General features: G+C 48.3%; 10 protein-coding genes across 10 annotated transcripts; 6 read left to right on the top strand and 4 right to left on the bottom strand.

Moving 5' to 3' along the window:
- Window positions 1-427: 427 nt before the first annotated feature.
- On the top strand, window positions 428-3,142 carry LCP9604111_5028 (F-box domain protein; the record flags this gene model as incomplete). The annotated part of the gene is made up of 2 exons (XM_039072793.1): window positions 428-537; window positions 634-3,142. The coding sequence occupies 2 exons, from the start codon at window positions 428-430 to the stop codon at window positions 3,140-3,142; spliced, it is 2,619 nt and encodes an 872-aa protein (XP_038928999.1).
- Window positions 3,143-4,391: 1,249 nt separating this feature from the next.
- On the bottom strand, window positions 4,392-4,793 carry LCP9604111_5027 (uncharacterized protein; the record flags this gene model as incomplete). The annotated part of the gene is made up of 2 exons (XM_039072792.1): window positions 4,392-4,400; window positions 4,458-4,793. 2 exons carry the CDS (start codon window positions 4,791-4,793, stop codon window positions 4,392-4,394), a joined length of 345 nt encoding a protein of 114 aa, XP_038928998.1.
- Window positions 4,794-5,929: 1,136 nt separating this feature from the next.
- Window positions 5,930-7,267, bottom strand: LCP9604111_5026 (uncharacterized protein; the record flags this gene model as incomplete). Its single annotated transcript, XM_039072791.1, has 1 exon — window positions 5,930-7,267. One exon carries the CDS (start codon window positions 7,265-7,267, stop codon window positions 5,930-5,932), a length of 1,338 nt encoding a protein of 445 aa, XP_038928997.1.
- A 1,115-nt stretch (window positions 7,268-8,382) lies between these two features.
- Window positions 8,383-8,943, top strand: LCP9604111_5025 (uncharacterized protein; the record flags this gene model as incomplete). Its single annotated transcript, XM_039072790.1, has 1 exon — window positions 8,383-8,943. One exon carries the CDS (start codon window positions 8,383-8,385, stop codon window positions 8,941-8,943), a length of 561 nt encoding a protein of 186 aa, XP_038928996.1.
- A 1,494-nt stretch (window positions 8,944-10,437) lies between these two features.
- On the top strand, window positions 10,438-10,796 carry LCP9604111_5024 (uncharacterized protein; the record flags this gene model as incomplete). Its single annotated transcript, XM_039072789.1, has 2 exons — window positions 10,438-10,657; window positions 10,714-10,796. 2 exons carry the CDS (start codon window positions 10,438-10,440, stop codon window positions 10,794-10,796), a joined length of 303 nt encoding a protein of 100 aa, XP_038928995.1.
- Window positions 10,797-12,696: 1,900 nt separating this feature from the next.
- LCP9604111_5023 (uncharacterized protein) lies at window positions 12,697-13,646 on the top strand (the record flags this gene model as incomplete). The annotated part of the gene is made up of 2 exons (XM_039072788.1): window positions 12,697-12,752; window positions 12,833-13,646. 2 exons carry the CDS (start codon window positions 12,697-12,699, stop codon window positions 13,644-13,646), a joined length of 870 nt encoding a protein of 289 aa, XP_038928994.1.
- A 212-nt stretch (window positions 13,647-13,858) lies between these two features.
- On the bottom strand, window positions 13,859-15,786 carry LCP9604111_5022 (flavin-containing monooxygenase; the record flags this gene model as incomplete). The annotated part of the gene is made up of 2 exons (XM_039072787.1): window positions 13,859-15,093; window positions 15,150-15,786. The coding sequence occupies 2 exons, from the start codon at window positions 15,784-15,786 to the stop codon at window positions 13,859-13,861; spliced, it is 1,872 nt and encodes a 623-aa protein (XP_038928993.1).
- Window positions 15,787-18,027: 2,241 nt separating this feature from the next.
- LCP9604111_5021 (glycoside hydrolase family 47 protein) lies at window positions 18,028-19,806 on the top strand (the record flags this gene model as incomplete). The annotated part of the gene is made up of 1 exon (XM_039072786.1): window positions 18,028-19,806. The coding sequence occupies one exon, from the start codon at window positions 18,028-18,030 to the stop codon at window positions 19,804-19,806; it is 1,779 nt and encodes a 592-aa protein (XP_038928992.1).
- A 234-nt stretch (window positions 19,807-20,040) lies between these two features.
- Window positions 20,041-20,511, bottom strand: LCP9604111_5020 (ankyrin repeat domain-containing protein; the record flags this gene model as incomplete). Its single annotated transcript, XM_039072785.1, has 1 exon — window positions 20,041-20,511. One exon carries the CDS (start codon window positions 20,509-20,511, stop codon window positions 20,041-20,043), a length of 471 nt encoding a protein of 156 aa, XP_038928991.1.
- A 1,805-nt stretch (window positions 20,512-22,316) lies between these two features.
- On the top strand, window positions 22,317-23,870 carry LCP9604111_5019 (transferase family protein; the record flags this gene model as incomplete). The annotated part of the gene is made up of 1 exon (XM_039072783.1): window positions 22,317-23,870. The coding sequence occupies one exon, from the start codon at window positions 22,317-22,319 to the stop codon at window positions 23,868-23,870; it is 1,554 nt and encodes a 517-aa protein (XP_038928990.1).
- Window positions 23,871-23,905: the final 35 nt, after the last annotated feature.

The following is a 23,905-nucleotide window of genomic DNA, read 5'->3' as shown; positions in this document are numbered from 1 at the left end:
GCAAGGTAGGGAGAAGACCAGATCGGAATTGGGAGCTCCAAATTGGCTGGAAACCGTACACGAGATGTCGAGGCTACATGCACATCATATTGTGCAAAGGAGGTCCCCCCAGATATCAGAATCCGGCGATCTCATTTTCTTATCAAAAATTGAACTGCGGGCATCCATGGATCCATGTGGGGAATGCTGACTCATGCCACGTGAAATCGCTGACATAATGACTTTCTGCCTCAGGCGCGTTCTATTTTTATCTTTGGACTTGGCGTGCGTAGACAATAATGCAGGCGATCGACATGAGTTGTTTCATTGACATTGGTGTCCCGCATTGCCTTATGGGGCAAGAAACTGCACAGCCACAAGGTCATCTTTTTCTCAACAATGTCCGCGGCGAGCTTGATCTGTTGTATGTAGGTCGAGAGCGGTCATCATGGTGGATACCTCCCCTTTCGAGGACTCTTTCGTCCATCAAGCGGGCTCTTCTGTATCGCCCGGCCTAAAGACATACTTTGACCGGCTACCACTTAACGTGATTGAGCAGTAAGTTTCTATCTCACCAGGTAGTCGCAACCTTGTGTTCGTCCGACATGTGGCCTTACGGTCAGTCATTGACTGCAATTCTGACTAAGTCAATAGTATCCTGTATGCGTCCGATGCCAATACATTTGCATCACTATCTCTGCTAAACCGAAGATGGAAACATGCGTCCGATTCCGCGGCATTGTATGCCTATCAATTGTCTCGCTGTTCATCATTTTCCTGGGCTCGCGGGGTCATTTCTGAGGCAGAAAATCTGACTAAACTCAAGCGCCAATTTGTTAAGCAGGTCAGGCAAAACGCGTTTGATGCATTTTTACGGCCTCGGCAAACTCTCCTGCGATTAATTTCAAGTTCTATGAGCTCGTCGATGGCCTTCCCACAGGGTGAAGTTTTTCGATTCTCATTTTCAGGAAATGGTCAAATGGTGCTCTGCATCAGCTCTTCTCGCATTGTCATACTAGACGTGGCCACCGACCCAGTCGCCGTCAAACATGAACTTATAACTCGAAGGCGGCCCCTAAGAGCCGCAATCCGTGATGACGGCTCTCTCATTGCCGTTTTGTCCTCCACGCATCGAGTTCATATCTACAAGCTCTCTGACGATGAAGCCAAGCACATTCGAGTTATCACTCTGGATGATGCTCCAAGATATATTAAATTCTCTCCATCAGGTAGTGTGCTAGCCTTAGCCTTTGAGGATAGTATTGAGGTATACGCTGTGGCTGAAGAGGCTTTGTCGACCGACCGTCGGGCGGTGCGTTGTCACCGTGTCGATGCACTTTCATTTTCGCCTGACGGATCGATGCTTCTTGGCTTTACGGCTGAAGGTATCGTCACCATCACTCCTCCGTTTTATACCGAGACTGGAACGGATGCCTCACCCGAAGAACTCGAGATGCGAATGTGGACAACACAAATTCTCTTCCCTGAGACAATTAGTTGCCCTATCACTCACGTCTCCCTGATTGCTGGTTATGAGGAAGCCGATGATCACTGGGTGATGGGATATGACAAACATTTGGGGGCGTTCAGAGCAATCCAATTAAACAAGAATGCCGGAATCGTTTATTTCGCCAGTCCATTCCTCGCAGATGAATCTCGGGAAATGCAACCAAGCATGAGACCCGCCACAGATGAAACTGGAGAGCTTTCAGCTTTAGGGTTCCAAGATTCAGAACTGTGGATATATGGGATGCCTGGCTTGGGTGCTAGTGGAATCACTGATACCCAGGTTGGTGGTGATCATCATTATGGAGGTTGCGCGCCTCGCGACAATCTAGCACAGCTTCAGAAGATCGTTCAACAACCTAAGATCTTGATACGGGGGCGGCGGGTGAGTGACATGCACGGGATCACATCCGCTCATTGGGTACGTTCGGATTCAAAATGCCGTCGGAGACTAGTCGCGGTAGCACCTGGTGGTGTACGACCACAGAACCTTGGCCGAGAAGATATTCCAGTTGATGGTGGTCGAATCCTCCTCCTTGATTTTGAGCGCTCCACCATGAATGGTGAAACGACTGAGCTTGACATCGAAGTTGGAGAAACGGCACCCAAGATTCTTATGGAGCCGGACTCCTCTTTGGCCACGGAAGTTGAGCTTGAAAGAAGGCGAACACGACTACATCGTGGCGATACTGCTACAAGATTCGCGGATCTTGGCCATTCAGCGACTACTCGAGAATCCCGAGCTCTGCCACTTCATTTCCGCCGCAACAGTCTCGCAATTCCTACCTCGCCAAGCGAGACTTCTCCCGGCGATATAATCGACCTTCCATATGACAATACGCAGCCTCGTTCCAGTGAAGTTCTCCATCGAGCTGCCACTGTGGCTGCATCAACCCGTGGGCGATATGACCCTCGATATCGTAATTCCCACGCCCCTCGACAGATTCCCCATGAGAGTGACGCCGATAACTGGGTGCCACCCCCTCCCCCCTACACAGCGGATCCATTGCCAGATGGTCTACCGAGAACGCCTCTTTCCCCAGTCAATGTTGTCGATTCTGTCCCCCAGCCTGAAAGAGAAGAAACCGCTCGTGTCGCGCAGCATCCAACCCGCCCACGTCCACAATCTGTCAATCTACAGGGGCTCGGCGGTATGACTGGCGCCAGGCGCAGGGGAAGTTCCATCGGCAGAGACTTCAACCCAGATCAATTAATCCCCCAAGATTCTTTCACAAACAACTTCGCACCACAACAGCTTGGATCTGCCTTAAATCCACCTACAGTGATCCAACCTACCACGCCTACGTTTGCTGTGTATCCATCCGAACCACTCCTACAAGAGAGCAACATGCCTCTTCCCTACTTGAGGTCCTCGGCACTGGGCGATGCACTTGGCGATGCCTACTTTCCATACTCTGTGTCCTCGCCAAACCTTCTCCATATCCCACAGCCATATGAAGACGGGCAGGGCACTGCAGCAGATGACGAGCATGACGTACCTGAGAGGCAACGGTCTTTCCACAGGCGAGTCTCAACCGAACCCTCTAGCTTACCGCCACCAACGAACGAGGAATGGCGTCGGCGCATTCAGGATTGGAACGATAACACAATTAAGGAGCGGAGCCGTAAGCGAAGGGGGAAGTGCACTGTCATGTAGCCTGTTTTACCATATATCCAATTTTCCCGTCTAGAATAACTGTCAAATTATTAAAACAAATATTTGTTTCCAGCATGATAGTCATATCTTACCATCTCCCTCTCATCCGAGGTCAACCGCTGATTCGTTCGCTCCCAAATCCTGCTCCGAAGTCGACGTAGAGGGTGCTTTCCTCTTGTAGCCCGACCATGGAATGGCCATGCCAGGACCTCACCCAAATGTAAGTGAATCATCGCTATAGTCCATTGGTGGAATTTCTCGTATGCGTGTTGCAATCTTTCCCTCAGTTTCCTCGTGCCAAATCTGGGCTAATTGCCGCATCGGGGTGACTGGAGGGGTGTGAAAAATGACGCCTGTACTACGCTTTGAATGCCATGAGCTCTGCTCGGTCAACCAGGAGGGACGAATTGATAAACTCGGTTAAGTTCTCCTGGTTCGGCATGATTGCTCCAATCCTATCGTTTGCGTAGAGGGTCTAGAGCCACAGACGCCGGTTGGACCATCAAACAGCACTGGGTCCGAGCCTCTCTTGCATGACGAGGATGGTTCTTGCAGATCTCCAGTCTCTTGTTAATGCTGTGAGAACAACAAGCATTGATACTGTTAGTCAAGGTGATCGGAACCCGATCCCATTTTGTCGATGTTGTCAGTATAATCTTTAGCTGGCGGCCTGACTGTCTCCCCATCAGCAATCGTCTTTGCCATTTTGTTGGCATCTAATAGTAGCCTTCTCTGGCTGTAATGCTGAGTTCTTTTAAGACAATTTACATATTGAAGATAATTATGTCTATAGTATCAGTAGATCACTCCTCTATACACAAAGGGTCTTTGGAGAAAAGCCTGTGCTGAGTCGATCCTGCCAGCTTCAACTGCATGTTTCCTTTCCTTCTTGAGATCTACCACCATTAGACCACAGCTGCTTTTTAATAGGACTACAAGATCAAGAATAATCACAACGGAACAATATTATTGAATTGACCGAGGTGAAGAAAGACAATCAAAAATCAACAACAAAAAGGCTATGCTTTGTGGGGTATCACTGAAACAACAAAAAAAGATCCCAGTTTGGATCTGTACAAACAAAACACAAGGAACCCACACAACGCGCATGCTCATCCCAGTTTTAATATCCCCTTGTACCATGTCCCATGTTTCATATCCCATCATGATCCGGAGACCATACACCAAAGCCGGAGTTTAACCGGTAAGAAAGGAAACACTGGGAGCACTGATGAATCGATGGAAGGAGTCACGGACCCTGGAAAAGCTAACAGTCAGTAAATGGAAATACAAAGTGGAGACGACCATAAAATACCAGAATTTTCTTCTTTCTTCGAAATGATAGTTGTTTTTGTTGGTTCCTATTCAAGGGCCTCTTTTCTTGGATGCCCGAGGAGGATGAAGGTAGAAAGTGGTCCCGAAGGTTGTCGGAATGTCTGTCCAGGAGGCCTATTCCAAGGTCTGAATGGAAGGAAACGTATCGAGCAAAATTGATGATGGACGTGAAGAGGCTTGTCCAGAAACCTGTTTCAAGGCCCGCGGAGAGAAGAAACAAAGGTAATTGAATCTGAATTGAGTGAATGATCCTCTCTTGATTTTGTTGGATTGACGTAGAAGCATGCTGGAAATCAACGGTCCGATATATGGTCATGGCGTTCTTGATCCAGCCAAGGCTTGTCCCATAGCCCAGTGAGAAACCACTTAACCTGAGTTGACCGGCAGGTGGTGTGGTTATGATAAGCTGAGATCAAATTGTTTGGTTTTCTCCCAATTTCCGTCCAACTGAAGCCGTCCCGTAAGCTCAGTGGAAGTCTTTCTTTTCCAGGTAATCAAAGCCTGATCTTTTTGGGAAAACTGACTGTTTTCATGTCGGTTGAATGATGGATGCACATGAATGACCGTGGGGTCAAGTGGTTGGAGTATGGAATGGCAGGTTCGGTGATTGTTGTCCTGCAAAAGAATAAGGAATGAACTCAGCCAAGACCTCGTTACCAAGAGGCTGTGGCGAGGAATGTAGTACATGGAATAGTGTTCACAGATAGTCGATGTGAACCCAACAGGATTGGATTTGAAGGCATGCGAAAGACGATCAAGATGTGTTTTTAATCGAACATCTCTCCAGGAGGTCATGAACAGCCCGATCGTACGAGATTCCGTTTGATTGTTGATGCAGCCGAGGGCGAACGACACTGGAGAGAAGATGATGATAAACTCGAAGAGGGTAAGATGGTCGACTAAGGATGCAGTCGGCTCGCCGTGGATAAGGATTGACCGATGCGACTTCTGTTCTTCGATTTAATGGTCGCGCCCTTGGACTGAGCCTCAATTGGAGAATGAGGCACAGCGAAGGAATATTTTGCAAGGGTGGCCGTGGTCGAGAGCCGAAGAACAGAAATAGAATGGACAAATCCCAAAAGCGACGTGTCGCAAGAGAGATCTCTCACCTTAAGTGAAGGTGAGAAATGAAGTGAGAGTGAGGTGAGAGCAGATCTTTTTTTTGTTGATTGTCATCATTTTTTTCTCACTGTCTCTTTTTTTTGGTTTTTTTTGTTTTTGTTTTTTTTTTTCTTGCATATTGGTCAGTCAACTCAATCTCCAACCCAAATACCATACGAAAAGCTTCTGAGAACGCTCAACGCGGCCCCAACACAGCATTGTACCAGCAAACAAAAGCGCTGCGGGACAGCCAAGAAGGACCTAAACAACCCTCCGAAGAGAGGAGTTCCTTCGAGGTGTCCCACTCAGACACTTTTGCGGCTGGTACATGTCCCAGCTTCACCGAAGCGTCTAGGCAGGACGCTGTCGACGGCGACGGCCGCGGGACTGCTGGGGAAGGACATCATTGGGCGAAGTCGTACCACAGTCCGTAGGAGTATCAATGCCCACATTCGCGAACAAGGGAGTTGGAGAGAGAGGACCACTCTGCGGATCACCCTGCTCCTCCAGACGGCCAGGAACGAAGACCGGAGCCACAGCCGACAAAGGCGTCGAGCTCGAAGACATCGCAAGAGAAGCACTGGAAGCGTAAGAGGCTAAAACATTGGAATGTTTTAGTTCCTTCTTTTCCTGTTGTGCTTTCTTTGCATCGCGACGTCTCTTTGCTTGCGACGGACGGCATTTCCTCCTGTAGTGCCGCGGGGTGGAAACAGGACGCTCATCTTCCGCACCGTTACCAGTCGATTCCGCAGCCGGAGCCTCAGAATCGGACTGGTCGGAGGCGTAGATATCACTCGAGTTCCAAGGGTGCCGAGAAACCAAGTTCGTGCGAGCGTCATCCGTAGTGTTAACCGGTATTATGGAATCGCAGGCCGATTCCGGGTCCAGTGACGGCTCATCTCCCAGGCCTTTGGTGATCCGGTGGACCCAGATACCGGCAAACAGAGAGAGAACCGACACATGAGACACAGACTCGGGACAACTGTCTGCAGCCATGACCCAAGCAAGAATTTCCTCATCCGTTTCAGTCGGGCCCGCGAGCAGACGATCCATCTCCCTTTCAAAGGAAGATGAATCATCCTCGGCCACAAATTGCACACGTGCAATCTGCGGTTGGCCCTCGAGAGCCTTCAGAGTCCACTCAATCAAGGTTTCAAGACCGGAGAACAATTGCCGTGAGTAAGCAATCAAAGCCCAGGGGATCTGGACGAAGCACCATATAGCGATAAACAACAACGTGGCGACGAAACCTTGCCCGGGTTTGGACCTAGGCGAGTGGATGTCGACAAACTCCTTGGGATCAGAAGATGTCACTCCGTCGCTTGACCAAGAGGAAACCGGGATGGGTACCAGGAACGGGGTTGGAAACCAGGACGGCATATCATCGACCAGCTCAGGCCGGACGATGATATCCGTACCAAGGAAAAGAACCATGTCCGTCGAGTTTGAATACCCATGGCCAACGTGAGAGCGCGACTCCCATACAGGATGCTCGCGCCGGGAAGCATGTCCGCACTCGGAGGCAACAACGTGAACCACGTCACAGAAGGCCCAAGATTCCATCGTCAGCTGGAACGTACCAGACAGACGCCGCACGAACGACTGCCCTGGAACAGTGAACCCCGGGATGGGGAACCACTGACTCCAGAGAGTCATGCCCACGAAGATCCCCAAGAAGGGAATCAACATGTTGAAATTTTTTTTTTCTGCACAGGGAAGACAAAAAGATTAGCAGTTTTGTCAACAGAAGGAGTCTGAGATAGAAAGGAATTACTTTTTTAAAAATAAAATTGAAAAATAAAGGCCGGCGAGGCCGAGGACGCGGGGGAAGCAGAAAGGTCACAGCGCAGGGGGCGCTGTTGGAAAGTGTGTTGGTAACTTAGGGAGAGAAGAGAGAGAGAAGAAGGAAAGAGGAAAGTGAGGGGAGGAGAGGCTTTATAGGAAATCCTGGGAGGTCCCTGGGGGCTCAAACGGAAGGTGCCTGCCCAAAAGGGAAGGAACGATGGACACAATGGGCACAATGGCACGTGTATCCCCCATTGTATTCACGTTTTAGGAAGTGGCGACTACCATAAAAGGACTAGTAGCCCAGAAAGCAGCCCAGAAAGGGACTAGTAGCAACCTATTGTCCCCCAGGGCTGACGATTGAGCCCATTGAGCCCATTGAGCACCTTCAATTTAGAATGGCTGGAGCTACCGAAAAGGGACTAGTAGACTATTCAGCCTTAATTTTGATAGCCATGCCAAGGTTCCATTGCTTCAGGCTCTAGGTTTTCGTATTTGTATTCGTAGATGCCAGCTTGGATCGGTCTCTTCGTTGTAGAACTTGCAGATAAGTATTAACCTCACTTGACACTTGCACTAGAGAGCAACTGAGAGATATGTACAATGCTATATACATTACAGGTATCTGTAGTCTGTCTGGTCAAAATGTCAGGCTTTGGGGGGCAGGTGCATGTCTCATGACTCTAGGCTTTTGTTTTATATTGCAGGTACACTGAGGCTTCTTGGCTGTCTAACCTCTCACTTTAGATAGCATTATGATCACGAGATCTGATGTTAACTAGCTTTCATTTTGCCTTCATGGTATACTGGAATTGTAACTATTCGTCGTCAAGATGGCCATCGCATTGATGTATCTCCGCGAGGTGACATCGTCACCTCATATCAGAACACCAGGCTTTGGAGAGCATTCCCAACTCACTCAAAACGAGTTATTAAGCAGTGCTTGTCAGATTTCAGTACGATAACGCGCCGGTTATCCAGCTTAAATACCATACGAATGTTCGAGAGACTTTACAATCATGACGGCCTCACTGGTCTGTCTCCGTCGTGCCCAAAATCGTCGTCGATCTGAAAACCCCTGCTCCTCCCTCCACGAGTCGAATCACAATCACATTGGAAAGTCCTATCCTCCCGGGGCCTGCGGGGCCCATATCAAGCGAGAATATGATGATATGGATCGAGATGCAACATTGGGGGCTGTCGAGCTCTTCGTCCGACACGGCTTAGAAGTCCAAATTCCTAGGCTCGCAGGACTCTACTGTGAAATTTGCAGCTCATCATATCAAAACGACGACACGTGCAGGCAGCACACGAAACCGATATCTACCATCTCGACCGAGACGACACCTTCCTACACATTTTCGGAGAAGGTAGGCAAGACTGAAGCCTCCACACACCATCATCGAGCTAAGCAAAAGCCCCAACCGTCTAAAGAACCGGCTACTGCCACCTACAGGTCAAATGCTTCCGATCTACGATTACAAACCGAGTATAAGTCGCAAATATGTTTGCCGAAACAGCACAACCACAGCTACCCCTTATCTGCTCGGGCAAGCAAGCATACGTTCCGCGAAGACTGAGCGGCGATAGGAAATGGTTTAGAAAACGATGACTATATTTGGATTTGATACGGTCTGTGGATTGTCATAATGATTTTGTATACTGCCGACCAACCTCCACATACAGACGGGAGATCACCGTAAACTTTTATATATCTGAGTTTGCCAAGGCTTTGTATGAGCGTTTTCCCTTCGAAAGCCTAAAGTATGTTATTTTACTACCACCATCCCTAACAAATCCCGGGAGGGGCTTGAATTTCCGTCTAAGTAGTCTCCTTTGCCATTTTTGCGGTGTTCTTGGTACTCCAATTGGTAAGTTGTCGCCGCCTTTGTTTTGTGACATCTCATACCGGCGAAGACTGGAGTCAATATAACCTTCGGTTCGATATTGAGGATGTCTGAAACCTCCAGGGCTACCTTGATTCGCTTGATTAACTCTCAAATCTATCTAGATGACAGATAACACCTTTCTTTTTTGTTAGAGTATTTCCTCCTGGTGCTCTAGTTGTGAGGTTTTCAAGTCGGTTCGAAACTTGTTTCGTTTAAACAACGTAGATCTTGTTTTATATGAGACCCTAGGCCAATAAGAGAACGGCATTCTCTGATTTCTTAAATATGTGGGAACTGTTAATTTCGGACTCTAAATCAACATCTAACCCTAGTCTGGATCAGATAGACAGTTTGATATAGCCGATAGAGGAAATAAAGAGCGATAGTCAAGTTGCTGACAAGTATTATGTCTCTTGGCGATCTATACTCGAAGAATATAAGTTGACGTAAGGAACATCCAAGTAGACACCGATGACTAGGATCACAACAGTATCATTGGAATGTACGTACGCGTTAGTAGCGGATTATCGTGCTAATAAATGTTTTGATGCAAACCTTTGGTCTTTCATTTTTTGTTTCCTCTGATGTTGGGCCTTTTTTTTTTTCTTTATTCCCTCGGACTTTGTATACCGAACTTCAAATGTTTTTCCAAATTGCCATGTACACTTGAAGCGACCAATAAAAGTCATGAATATATAGTCTCGCTGACAAGCTTCAAACTCAATCCATGGACCCGATACCGAAGCCACGTAAGTGCTATTTTTGGGCGTTTTCAATCAAATGCGACACAACTATGTAATGATTGGTGGATAACTAGTGTTCCAAGAGTCCAAGAGTTGAACATTGGGAATGTGTCGAAAACATGGCCAATAGGATGATCATGTATAGAGACAACACATCAGATTCCAAATCCGAGGTATCGAGGACTTGTAATCTTCAGAAGTCTATTTGTTTTTTCTTCTTTATATTTTTTTCTTTCTTGTTCTTTCTTTCATCTCCCCTCTCTTCATCTGTCTCGTTTCATCCGTGTGCTAGTCTGTCTAGCATCGCAAGGCATCTACGGTTCCCAGCTCGCGGAGGCTTCCTCCTCCACCATGCACTGACCCGCTACTTACGATTCAAACTGCCTTCGCACACTGCAATTCCCCAATCTTCCTCAAGCTTTCTTCTGCATTTCTATTCACAATGGGGCTCTCCAACGCAGCCATCATTGTCATCGTCCTCGTCGCCTGTCTCGGAGCAACCGCACTGGGAGCATCGCTCTTCAAGCACTACAAACCCGCCGATGGAGAGACCCCGTGGAGTCCAGGCTACGAGCAGAAGGTCTACATGGCCGAGGTACGGGCTCGAGGATTCGAAAATCTGAGGCAGATATACTGGGGTGGACGAGATCTTGAGTCGCGTTGTATGTTCTAATGATTTCTTGATCTGCTCATGTCGCTGACTTTCATTGTTGATTAGATCTCCCAGCGGGGCCGAGCTACTATCGTCCCCACACCACTTACACTGAAGACACCAACACAAAATATACAGCGAGCTCGTAACCTCTCCTCTCTCCTTTTCTCATCGCTTTTCTCGAACTTTTTATGAATTACATGGATATTTGACGGAACGAACACGGGTGTTACACGGGGGAGAACTGGCGTTACACGGGGTTACATCGAGTCACAACAATGATGGGTTCTTCTCAGGAAACAAACACTGAGATGCGAATGAGTTTGCCTGGTTTCACGGGACTAGGCATATGCTTTGGGGGAGTATTCTGATTCGGTCGGCCATGGTGGCTTGGACAATTTTTTGTCTCGAAATTATGGTTTTTTTATGGTATGGGATGGCCCTTGGATCTGCCCGCGACTCATCTCGAAATTATTGCCTTGCAGCCGATTTGCTTGCATTTGTATCTGATATTCACAGTATTGCTCTGATCGAATCAAAGAAAGTCTATCTTTACAAGACGAATCCATTGTGTGATCTGAAAATCGCTCCGAGCTTTGGCTTGGAATATCGCGACTAATCGGAGCTTTCCAAAGCTATATATCCTCTCGAATCCATGGAGACATGGCCAGATCAGTCTCCCGCTCCAATACGGGGTGAATCGCACAGAGCCACACAGTCAGATCAAGGAGGCCCCATTCACCAGCGGGCCCGCTGTCTCGCGCCCTATGGGATTCACCATCGCTGTGGTTCATCGTCCCCCGGGAACGTTCCAGATAGCAGATATGGTGGACAGGATATGATTATGTGCGGCCCTTGCGGACAGGCTTCGGTCGCGTTTCAAGCGTTTGGCCAGGCTGTTCAGGCCGGTGGTTTTCGGCGTGTGGTCTTTTTTTCCGGGGGTATCGGGCCTTTAGATGGTTCTTTGCCATCCTGACCATCTGTTATACTCTCCACACACAACCTGGGAGCTGGAAGGAGTCACTTTTCATCATGTCTGTGTGGTCTGTGGTCTCTGGTCTTTCCGTACGTACGTAGGATGTTTTGTCTCGTTCTCCATAGTATTTTCACCAATTCCGCCTTGGATTTGGGAGGTTAATGGATTCTCTTGCCTGGGATGTGTTTTCCACTGCCCTTTCGCTGCTGCTCGTATTCGTATGATCATGCAGATCCTGACATTGGCGAGTCTTGGGCCTAGCTCACGAATGGGGAAAACGGCAAATCAAAAGAGCGCGAAACTTCCCAACTCCTCGGCTTGAGTTCGCGAATCTCGCCATACCATACAATATTGGGTAGGAGGGGATTGGGGTCAACTCCACACAACTTATGGTCTGCATTATAAATTATGCTGCGCATAACTCGGCTTCCGAACTTCCGTAAGAAGTCGGAAGAACTCTTGACCGTCTTTCGGGGATCCAGGAGCATTTTGTGATTGTTTTATGAAGTCATTTACATTTGAGCCGACATCAGGGGGTGGCTATGGGTGTCCGGAGAAGTTGAGGCTGTGAATTGCCCTGTCGGGCGCACGGATAGAAAAAACGCCGAGACCGAACATCAGAACGGCTTTCGGTGCACAAATCCTATCGAGATGCGTACTCCGTACTCCGTATTCTGTATGGGGTATGGAGTAGCGAATAATTGGAATGCCTTCAAAATATCACTCGAGCTTGGAACGATCTCGCAAAGGGAATTGTAGATGCCTAGCCTGTAGAGTTTACGGCCAGATTTACACTCCGTCTGTGTCTCAAATGTCCCAGGCAGCCAAGATATTCGTCTCTCCAGATATAAACCAGCCGTATTCGCGCTGGTTTCCTGTTTCGACGGTCCCACCCTATTGCCCAGGCTCGTGCACATTGACATGGACAGCGGGGAAGGCCAAGGCTGGCTAGCTACATGTATTTATACTAGAGGTTTCCTTTGAGTCTTTGTAGCTCTCAACTCTCAGCTCTTTGCCTTTTTATCATTTTTCTTTCCTGTGTTTTTCTGGACGTTCAATCTAAAAACGCAAATATGGAATCTCCCGATACTATTCCAAACTATGATAGCGATACAACAAGCGAAGAACGGTACGTAAGAATACTTCGGAGAAGAAAAAAGCATATAAATTCTTTCGTTATACTGGCAATTATGTCTAATTCAACCCCAGACCATCGACTCAACCCGTCAACACCAAAATCCAGGCCAAGTTCCAAATAGCCCGGCCGCCCTCAAAATCAAGCCAACGACTTCGACTTAGCCCCAAACTACTCCTTCAAATTCAACAACTACCTCCAAACCACCGACCAGTGCCTGTACTGGAGATATGGCAGCCACCATTCCGCAAGTCAAAATTGACCAAAGGTCTCCCTCAACGCCCAAAGCTCGGCACGAGAGATATCTACGCAACCCTCAATGAGCCATATATCACCAATAAACAGTCAATGGGACAAAAACATCCCAAAGAAGAAGATACAAAATCAAATAATGTCCAAGAAGAGGATATCGTCGCTGCTATGTGCCAACCGTCAAGCAGCATCAGTTCTACATCCTCAATTCACTTCCGCGACACAAAATGCATCTGGAAATCCAGTACCAACTCGACAGGAACTGAGAAAGGGACTTTTTACAGATTCATCATTAAAGAAGAAAGCACAGCCGGCTCTGAGCAGCCCCGGATGATTATGCAGTGGGAGAAACGGGCACTCCCTGCAAATGGAAATGGAAATGCGGCTCCAGATAATGAACAGTTCATTCTTATGGCGATTGACCGCAAGACACGCCGAAAGAGTCGCATTGCTACGATGAATCGGGGCGGGTTTGATATTTTCATAAGGAAGAGTTCGATCCTGGACCATCTTCGGACTTGTATGACGTTGACGGTGCCTGTTTCTGAGAGCTCTACGGATTTGGAGACTTGGTTGTACACTCTTGTGTTAACTTTGGGTGTCTCGGTGGCTTCTCAAGAAGGATGGTTGGGTTGATTGTTCTTCATCGCCGGTGGAAAACATGCATGTACCTTAGATATTATGGTTACTTGCGATACCTTTATGAAAAGCACTGGGGCTACTGATATTTATACTGGATTACTGTCATAAATTGTGTTGTAGCCATAAATATACACCCATTTATAGGCTAAGTATTGTCGAGGCCATCGCCGAGGTCATCGCAAGCGCAAGTCCCCATTTATCAGTAACTACCAAGTAGTCAATCCCTCTTCCAGCGCTTTGATCTGCAATGCCAGTAGACGCGAGTAGTATCTGCTAAGAGCGAGATTCCCACCCATAAACCAGAATCCAGGGTGACCACTCCGCCGCCAGATAGTCCGCATTTCACCCTCTTTATCAAGTCCCCAGATATCACCAACCCTGTCAGCAACCTTGTCGCCAAATATCACGCGAGTCTCGGTTCTCATATTCTGGTACCCAGTAGCGAACACGATTTCATCGGCTTCGAGCTCTGAGCCATCCTCAAACCGGAGTCCATGGGGAAGCACTTGGCTAATTTCCTGGCCATGCTTCACCTTTACCTTCCCATCGATAATGAGCTGGCTTCCACCGACATCAATATAGTAACCGCCTCCGCGCTGGAAGTACTTCATTAGGAGACCGCTGTCCGAGGGTCCGCTGTCAACCTTGAAGCCTGCCTTTTCCAATCCTTGAATGGTCTTTGCATCGTTCTGGTTTATGAGCTTGGTGACTTTGACTTGTTGCGCTTTGAACAGACGCGATGGCATGCTCCACATATGAAGATCGGCGTCCTCGGTTGGTGGGCCGCTTGCGTCATAGAGCCCTTTGAAGGCAATTTCCAAAGTAGATTCAGACGATATCACACAGGTAGAGCTTCGCTGCACCATGGTCACATCGTACCCTTTCTCGACAAAGTCCTGGGCGATATCGTTTGCCGAGTTACAAGATCCAATGACAATGGCCTTTTTCCCCTTTGAGTCGGCATTGGCGCCAGGATGCTCCGAGCTGTGACACAAACGATCTCCCTTGAAATCATCCATTCCTTTGAAAACAGGCATGTTTTTCTTGCCAGAGTGGCCAGTAGCTTGGATGACGTGCCGCGGGTGCAAAGTGCGCGTCTCAGTTCCGTTTTCTGTCTTGCGCTCGAGAACAACCGTCCATCTCTTCTCGTTCTCGTCCCATGATGAAGATTTGATCTCGGTTTGGGTCCAAACATTAAGCTCTCTGAACTTAACGTAGGTTTCGAAGAAATCCGCTAGCTTATCCTTTGGTGTATAGACGGGCCAGTCGGCCGGGAAAGGTAAGTAGGGCATGTGGTCGTACCACACTGGATCGTGGAGAACGAGTTGGTGGTATCGCCGACGCCAGTTGTCTCCAATTCTTTCTTCTCGGTCGACGACGAGGGTGTCGATCTCGAGCATCTTGAGACGCGCCGCAGCAGTCAAGCCACCCTGGCCAGCACCTTCCCTCCTCAAGTCAGATCTTATACTTCTAGGGAAAAGCTTCATCGACACATACCAATGATCAATACCACAGGGTCCTTTCCTTCAAAGTTAATCTCATCAATACGTCGATCTCTCCAGTTCTTTCGACCTTGCTGCTCGCCGTGTCGGACACCAAATGGTCTCTCCTTGTTCTCCTTGTAGCCCTTTGATTCAATCAGGGAAGTGAAGACGGTGAAAATGTACCAGTTGCCCTCATGTTCCGCCAATCTTATAATACCATTTCCCTGTCCATTCTCGGTAGTGACTTTGATGTAAAATTCGATTCCGAAAACATCACCAAAGAAATCAATAGGAGCCTTATGTGGGGATTTCAAGTCAGACGATCGGTCGATTTCGATTTTGCTGGGCGGTGCCTCGGTGACAAAGGCAGCGATAGCTTGACTGCCCTCGAGGGTGTGGAAGTCCCATGAATAGCACAAGTGGTCACGCCAGTAGCAATTCTCGAGAAACAGTGATGCAACGGCGGCCTTGTCTCTGGCTGAGAGGCTCGAGTTCAGCTGGTTGATGATTCTATCTGCAACAGTATTCGGGTCTAGGGGAACATCTGACTCAGACTCCGACATAGTCTTAGGGAATTCGCCAGGTTCGATGTTGCATGAACCTGGCACAACTCGCTCACGCGATGGCGGTAGGTCATTGGATTTTGTCATGTTGAATTTGGTGATTGTTGATTTGGTTTGATTCGATTTAGGGTCTGACAGGAAGTACAAAGAAGAGGAATAGCCCCTCACTTCTTATTTCGCCTGTTGATACCCCGCATATTGATTGACAACACATACCTAGTATGTACAGATCTGCTGAATGCGGGGCTATAGCGTTTTACCCCGGCTATGCCATTCCCGGGGTCCCCATCTACAACCATCTACAACAGTCTATTTACTTACTTTTCTAGTGGCGCAGAGATCTCACTAATGTTCCCTGGCTACTGAGCCCTTGGTGTTAAACTTGTTATTTTCTTTCGATCCTTCTGTTGTCGATATATAAATTCCAGTTGCTTTAACGTTGGACCAAAAGGCCTATTGTAGTACGAAAACCTCGACTTACATTTTACGGTGGGTTATCCTGATGTGGGTACCTAGATAGGATAAATCAACCCTTGACGTGGTATTTTTTATGGTTGTTGGCCGTTTTTGTCTATGAGACATGTTTGCTTGCTGTCTACAGCTAGTCATTTGAAATATATACAACCCGAGCTCTTTGCCTGGTAGGCAACGCTATACACCAATAAGTTTTCTGTTCGCCAAATTGTTATTTAAAGCTACCGAGTAAGTTTCTATCTCCGTTAAGCATTGATTTTCCAAAGTTTTCAGTTCTTTAGCTGAGAAATTAGATTATTGCTTTGGCTAACAGCTACGAATTGGGAAGCTCTTTGATAAGTATATTATACACAATAGTGCAGCGTAATATATCAACTAGCATCATTGGTCTAGTGGTAGAATTCGTCGTTGCCATCGACGAGGCCCGTGTTCGATTCACGGATGATGCACAAAGATTTCCTTTTTTTTTTCTCTTTCAATTATTCTGCTCTTGATCCTGATTGATTGATTTTTATTTTGCAAACGGCGGACCAGCCAATTTCTGATATATCGTCTATGCTCCGGGGCTGCCTGGCAACATAGTAAACAGTCAATACCAACCAGCGCACACTACTTCTCAACCGAGAACCCCTGAGACACCGTCATGAGAAAATTACCATCATCAAGCAGGGAATCGGTATCCTCTACGAGAAGAAATTCATTCTAATTGGTCCTCAATCATGAAAGTTATGGGCTCCATCTCTCTGGACCCCAATGACAGATGTCTGCGGCCGCAATTACAGTCCTGTATACAACCGAAGCGAGCATAGACGATAACAACTAGAACTCGCATTGCACCCTACGAACTGGTGCAGCGCCCATTGTGAGCCTCCCATACAGATCCGACTTCCCCGGCATTGACTAGGCCGGATGGATTGACTTTGATGGGACCTGATCTATCGCTGACAACCAGTACAACTTTGCGCCAGTGCCAAGCTCAGCAATGCTCGCGATTATCGGGTCGTCTGGATGGACAGATTACGAGCAAGTCGGGTGTGGTTGGCCGGGCGTCTTGCTTCCAATACCTTGACTAGGTATACAGCCGCGATTGACAGCAACAGCGGAAAGGCCACGGATTTGAAGTCAGAGGCACATTATGGTGGCATAAAAGTAAAAAAGTCTTATCACCTGTCACTTTTTGTGAGGTCGCTACACGGTAGAGACTACTGTTATCGCTTCTGATGATGACTGAAGAGTGGATTGGCCGGTTTGTATGGAGGCTATGGTGGTGGTTTCAAGAACGTCCAGATGAGCAGTCTGGCTTGAGCGAACTGTGGTCTTAATTGATCTATGCGACAATCGGAACGGGGCCCTGTTTAAATACTATCTCAGGTCCATACAGGCCCAGAACTCGACGTGATTCACATTTTGGACAATCTACCCGAGGCAATTTCCCGTTTGTAGCAGAGTGGAGCATGAGAAGTCTTACATTCTTCAACTATTTGAACAAATCCATGTCAGATAGTTTAGCTATATGAAGTATTTCCCTTGGAATTGGAATATTCAGACTTAACACTACAAAGACAGATAAATATAGACTGGACAGTGCAGGAGGACAAAGCGTATACGACTCGGAACTTTGAAACGTCTCGGAATTTCGAAACGTCTCAAACGGCACATCGCGAAATCCTCAAATTAAATTCCATTCTTCGTACGAGACCTGAGTTCCTTCCAGCCCCCTCCAGTGTTCGGAATGCGGGGAACCTTTCGTCACTCCCTTGACACCTTCCTCCCTTGATGATTTTGTCGGTCACCCACGTTGACCATATCTTTCCTGCACCGTTTATGTCGATGTGATTACAACGTGGAATCATCATGAGTCGGGCCCGGCGTCATGTTCTAGGCGCTTGCCTCGGGGCTTTCCTATTGCTCCTGCTCTATCGTTATCACCGCAACAACGATGCACCCAAAGTCACCCTGAATGTTGAAATCAACCCGAACTATCTATGGAGAAAACTACCAGTGCGATACCCGGTTGCTGAATTGCATCCACTACCTGTTACACTGCCCCAGACGCTCCCCAAGGTTCAACCGGCAGACTCCGAAGTCTCTCGTCTCAAAATCGACCGCCAAACAACTAGACAGTCGGTCGTGAAAGAAGCCTTTGAACGATGTTGGAAGTCATATCAGTCACTTGCTTGGGGCGCAGATGAGCTTGCGCCTCTCAGCGGTGGCCCTAAAAATAAATTGGGGGGTTGGAGTGCTACGATAATTGACAACCTTGACACACTGTGGATTATGGGGATGCACGATGAGTTCAAAAAGGCCGTGGCTGTGGTCACGGATATCAAGTTTGAAAATACACAGTCGCCTGAAATTAATACCCATCAAGTCAACATCCATTTACTCGGAGGCCTGCTAGCGGCATTTGATCTCAGCGCTGATCGGAAATTGCTGAAAAAGTCTATCGAGCTGGGCGATATGCTTTACGCTGCCTTTGATACCCCGAACAGAATGCCCATCATCCATTGGAATGTGCAAAAAGCTGCTCGCCGAGAGGAGCAGCTTGCAGAGGGAAGTGCACTCGGTCCAGAAATAGGCTCCTTCACATTGGAATTCACAAGGCTGTCTCAGATCACCGGTGACCCGAAATACTACGACGCGGCCCAACGCGTCATGGAATTATTTGACAAGCAACAAGACGCCACCAAGCTCGCAGGTATGTGGCCTGTCAGTGTGAATGCCAGTGAAGAACTTCTTGACGACGATTTCTTCACATTGGGCGCCGAAGCAAGCTCTCTGTACATGTCGCTACCTCGGGCATACGCTTTGCTAGGAGGCCAAGTGCCCATGTATCGTAAGATGTACGAGAATGCTACGCGCACGGTCGCAGGCTATACTTTATTTCGACCGATGAACCCCGAGGGCAAGGACGTGCTCATTTCTGGCACTGTCCAAGTAGCCATGACAGAGAATGGGAATGAACAAACACACCTAGAGCCGCGAATGCAGTACCAATCTTGTTTTGCAGGGGGTATGTTTGCACTAGGAGGCGCTTTACTCAACATCCCTACGCACCAAGAAACCGCCCATAGGCTGGTCGATGGATGCATCTGGGCTCACCGGGTCATACCGCTGGGGATAATGCCTGAAGCCTTCGATGTGGTTCCATGTGCGTCGCAAAAGAACTGCCCATGGAACGAGTGGCACTGGAAGCAGGAGGTCTGGAAAAAGGCGAACAGCCTCGAAGCCGAACCAAATCCAAATCTCAACGTCGATACTTTCATTAAAGACCACCATCTACCCAAGGGATTCGTTGGGATCCCGGATACTGCTTATAACTTGCGCTCAGAAGCGATCGAGAGCATGTTTACTCTCTACCGCATCAGTGGTCGCGAGGATCTACTCGATGCAGCTTGGGATATGTTCCAGGCAATGCAAAGTGCGACGCAGACGAAGAATGGGAATGCAGCGATCGTTGCTGTCACGGATGAGGGTAGTGAACTGACCCTCAAAGACTCAATGGACAGCATTTGGATGTCGCAGACACTCAAATATTTCTATCTCATGTTCAGCTCTCCAGACCTGATTAGTTTGGATGAGTTTGTTTTCAATGCTGGAGGGCACCCACTGAAACGTCCCGAGGCATCATGACAAGAAGTGCATTTGTTTTCTACCACCATCCCTCTTTTTATTTTTAATTATATGGTTGGAAGAACTGATGACTAGAATATCTATAATTGTACCATAGTGTTTATTGTATATAAAGCAAGGGTTATGGTTCATTAAGCCCGGATTCTCTGTTCTCTTTACCAATGAAATTGACCGAGGGAACTCAGTCAGATAGGCAAATTTTCTATATCGAATATATCAACCATTTGTAACTTCTTACAACGAATATACAGGTCGTGAGTGTAAATCCCATGGTTCGTCGCCCTCTGCAGCCCACTCCTCCTGGGTCTTCATTCCCTTCAAAGGGATCCCCGTCCGTTCGGCATACTCTCGGAGAACATACAAGACGCTCTCGTCTCCGGAATGTAGTGCCCAAGAGTATGGCGAGTGCCCATATTTATCGTGGGGGTTTGGATCGACTCCTTTAACAGTAAGCAACAGCGCAACCTTGTATTCATCCCTGCGAATTGCCGCTAATGCCAATGGAGTAATCCCTTTATCATCTCTGGCATTGACATCAACACCGGCAGCAAGAAGAATCTTTATCGATGCCATACTTCCATGTCTGACGGCAAATAACAAAGCCGTCTGGTGGTTATTGCCGAGGATCGGCCGATCTAGCTCGGATTTGTTCAGGACAACCATTAGCATGATGACGCGCGGACCTGCAGTTTGGATTGCGTGCATGAGGGGCGTAAGGCCGCGGTGATCCGGGCTGTTTGCATTGAAACCCGGTATGGAGAGCAGTAGCCTGACCGCTTCTTCATCGTTTCTGATTACCGCCTATATTAGTGGCGACATGCCCTCATGATCGGGAATTTCTGGATCAATCCCTTTGGCGGCGAGCAGTATCCTCATTATATCGACTCGTTTGGACATCACCGCCTGAATGAGTGGAGTCCTGCCTTGGTAGATGGGCTGCGGATCGACACCGTCGTGAGCGACAAGCAGCCGGAGAGTTCTCAAACTCCCCGCTGTAACCGCCAGCCCCAACGGTGTGAGGCCGTAGTAGCCCTTGCAGTTCGGGTTGACACTAGGCATAGCAAGAAGGAGTCTAGCTATCCGGTCATGATCGAACTCGGCTGCCACATGCAGTACGGTGTCACCGTTGTACTTTGCCATGGGATTGGCACCTGCTTGCAGTGCATTTCGACAAACACTTTCTCGGTTGAGTCTTGCAGCGAAGTATAAGGCATCGCTCTGGGGTCGTGCCGCATCGAATCGAAAAAGGTAGGGTGGTCCTTGTTCGAGCAAGTGCAAATATATCCCCCGATGATTTGAGCTTATCTGCTACTGCTAGTAGCAGTTCGTTGGGTAGTTCGGACAGAATCATTTCAATTTGGGTGACGACGAATCGTGCCACTACGAAAATGGGTCTTTCCGGATCACCACTAGTTAACTGACTATGATCACCGCCTTAGTTTGGGTTTAGGAGGCTTGGCATACGTCTCTATCCGCAGAACACGCGCTTCTCATTGGCTCTCGTACTTCTATGTTTTCTTTTACTTCTTTTATTTCATGACTCTTATTGCTATCACTTTATAACTCTTTTGCTTCATGTCGCCTGTGGCCTATGTAATCCTTCTAATTCGCGCTGCCGCCGACGGACCGCTGCAGCATTCTGGCTCATCTTCCACAACAGTTCCTTTTTTATCTCCTCCCGGTGTTTCCCAATTTCTTCCTCGGTTTCTACTTTCATCTGTCAAGTATCAGTCTCTATCCTCATATGGTCTGACTATACACGTACGAGGTATCCATCTTCAGTACTAAACTCGCAACCAATACAGCGTCCTGGCCCGATATATTCCACTTTATTGAAGGGGCGTGTGACGTGTTTTAGGATAGTGTTACACCCATGACATAGAAAGGTATAATCTTGGCGGCGTGGTGGTCTTGGAGATTCAGACGCCATGTTGTAGTATTCGATAATAGAGATGGGGTTGAAGTGAGGGTTTAGACGTGAGTATCTGCGTGATCATATACCGTGTGCATATATATCTACCCCAGGGATTAGAGTTACTCCGTTCCGTGCATTGACATGTCATATTTCACAACGCCGTGCCGACCCATGTTGTTGTACGAAGTACTTATTTCTCCCCTGACTTTCCCTGCCTTGCTATCTATAGCAGAATATGGCAGAATTCTATGTTGCACCCGATTGGAAGGCGGTACAGGATATTCAGGCAGCCGTGAACTCTGGGCGGGAAGCCTCAGGTGTCTAAATCTACTGAGCCCCTGATTGTAATCACATGCCCTCAAATATATACAATATGTTCGAAAGTGGTGATATATACTATTTGATGGGCGCTGTCCACAGTAGGACTTCGGCTTATTAGTTTAAGTAGGAGCTTGGTATGGGGTCGATGCATTGTGGGGCAGTGACACACAGTGACACACAGTGACGGATATTGACTCGTGAATTCAGAAAGATAAAATGAATGAGATTGGTCTGAAATATCAGACACCAAACAGATATTCCATGCACATACAACATGACCACCATCGAGTCCACAAGGTTGCGACCAGCCAGCCAGCTAACACCGACATCAACACCCTTGTCCATCCTTGACGCAACAGTCGTGCGCTTTGCTCCAACAGGAGCAATCTGGATTTTTAACCAATCTGCAGACCTAGATCAGAAGACCCTGGTTGACCGCTTGCGAACTTCCTTCATTGAAACCCTTTCAAAATTCCCTCAATGGGCAGGCCAACTCCAATGGGCACCCGTCAACCCCAAAGGAGACCACACAGAACGTTTCAATCGTCCATTGATTGTATACGGGACTGATACCGACCCAGGTGTCGAATGGACAGTAATTGAGCGCCCCTTCCGAGCAGACGAAATCGTCCCCACAGCGGGGGAACGGGCTTCATCGACCACCGGCTCTCAACCCGGAGTATGGGTAGGCGATGACTTCGACGAAAGACTTTTCATATCATCCAACCCACTGGCATTGGCCAACCTGCGCGACTATGCCGGTCTGCCAGGGATGCAAGTCCAAATCACTCTCCTCCAGGAAGGAGGCTACGTGATCGGAATCAAAATGGCGCACTGTCTAGCGGACGCACAGACTTTAATGGTATTCGTGCATCTATGGGCGCATAACAGCAAAAAGCAATTTGGAAATCAGCCCGAATCTCCGCTAATGGGCGAGCCCGTATTCGATCCGACGTTGCTAGACAACTGCGCCGCGGGCGATATTGATAGCCCCGAGCCAGATCGAACCCTCGTACACACCGCGCGCAAATTGCCCTTGCATCGGTATAGCTGGTGGGATACCAGCGACGAGGGCTACCCGGCATTTTTGATACCAACGACAGAGAACTCCAAACCCGCAGAAATCGACTACAAACAAGTCTCGCCCTCCGAGCCAGCACCCTGGGGCTCGTGGGATTTCTCCAAAGAAGTCAGGTACACACAGTTGCACTTTACAGGTGCGGAGCTAAGCAAATTCCAAGCCGCAGCCCTCGACACAGGCAGTCGAGGTGACATCTCTCGACTGGACGCTCTACTCGCGCACCTGTGGATAGCCATTACACGAGCACGCGGACAAGCCAACTCGTCAAGACCCATATACATGGATTTGAGCCTCGGCACACGGCCGCGTGTTTCCCCCGCTCTTCCTGATACGTTCATCGGATCGCCGTTGTTCCTGACCCATGTTGGTGGAACCGCTTCCTCGATATGTCAGGAAATATTAGGCGAGACGGCTAGTCGGATCCGAGAGACCATGAAGCGGTTTACGGCTGATGCTGTGGGTGCGATGTTGCATGATGCTGCGCACGAGGTGTCGCCCCAGCGGCTGTGGCAGGGGTTTTTGGGGCCTGAGCATACGCTTGTTACGTCGTGGTTGCGGCTGCAGGTGTATGAGGTTGACTTTGTGGGTGGGGATAAGCCACGTTATGTGCACGCTGTTATGCCTAAGATGGACGGGTGTCTTCAGGTGATGGATAGTGGGGTTCATGATGGCGGGGTGGATGTTGCGCTCTATCTTGACGCGGTGGCTACGGGGCGGTTGCTTGATGGTGACTGCTTTCGAGTATGAATTTCGATGCTTTTATAAGTCCATTCTAGTGGACG

This window comes from Penicillium roqueforti (genome assembly GCF_015533775.1).
Source record: "Penicillium roqueforti strain LCP96 04111 chromosome Unknown scaffold_11, whole genome shotgun sequence".
Lineage (NCBI taxonomy): Eukaryota > Fungi > Ascomycota > Eurotiomycetes > Eurotiales > Aspergillaceae > Penicillium > Penicillium roqueforti.
The sequence above is the reverse complement of the archived record's forward strand: the minus strand, read 5'-3'. Positions and strand labels throughout refer to the sequence as shown.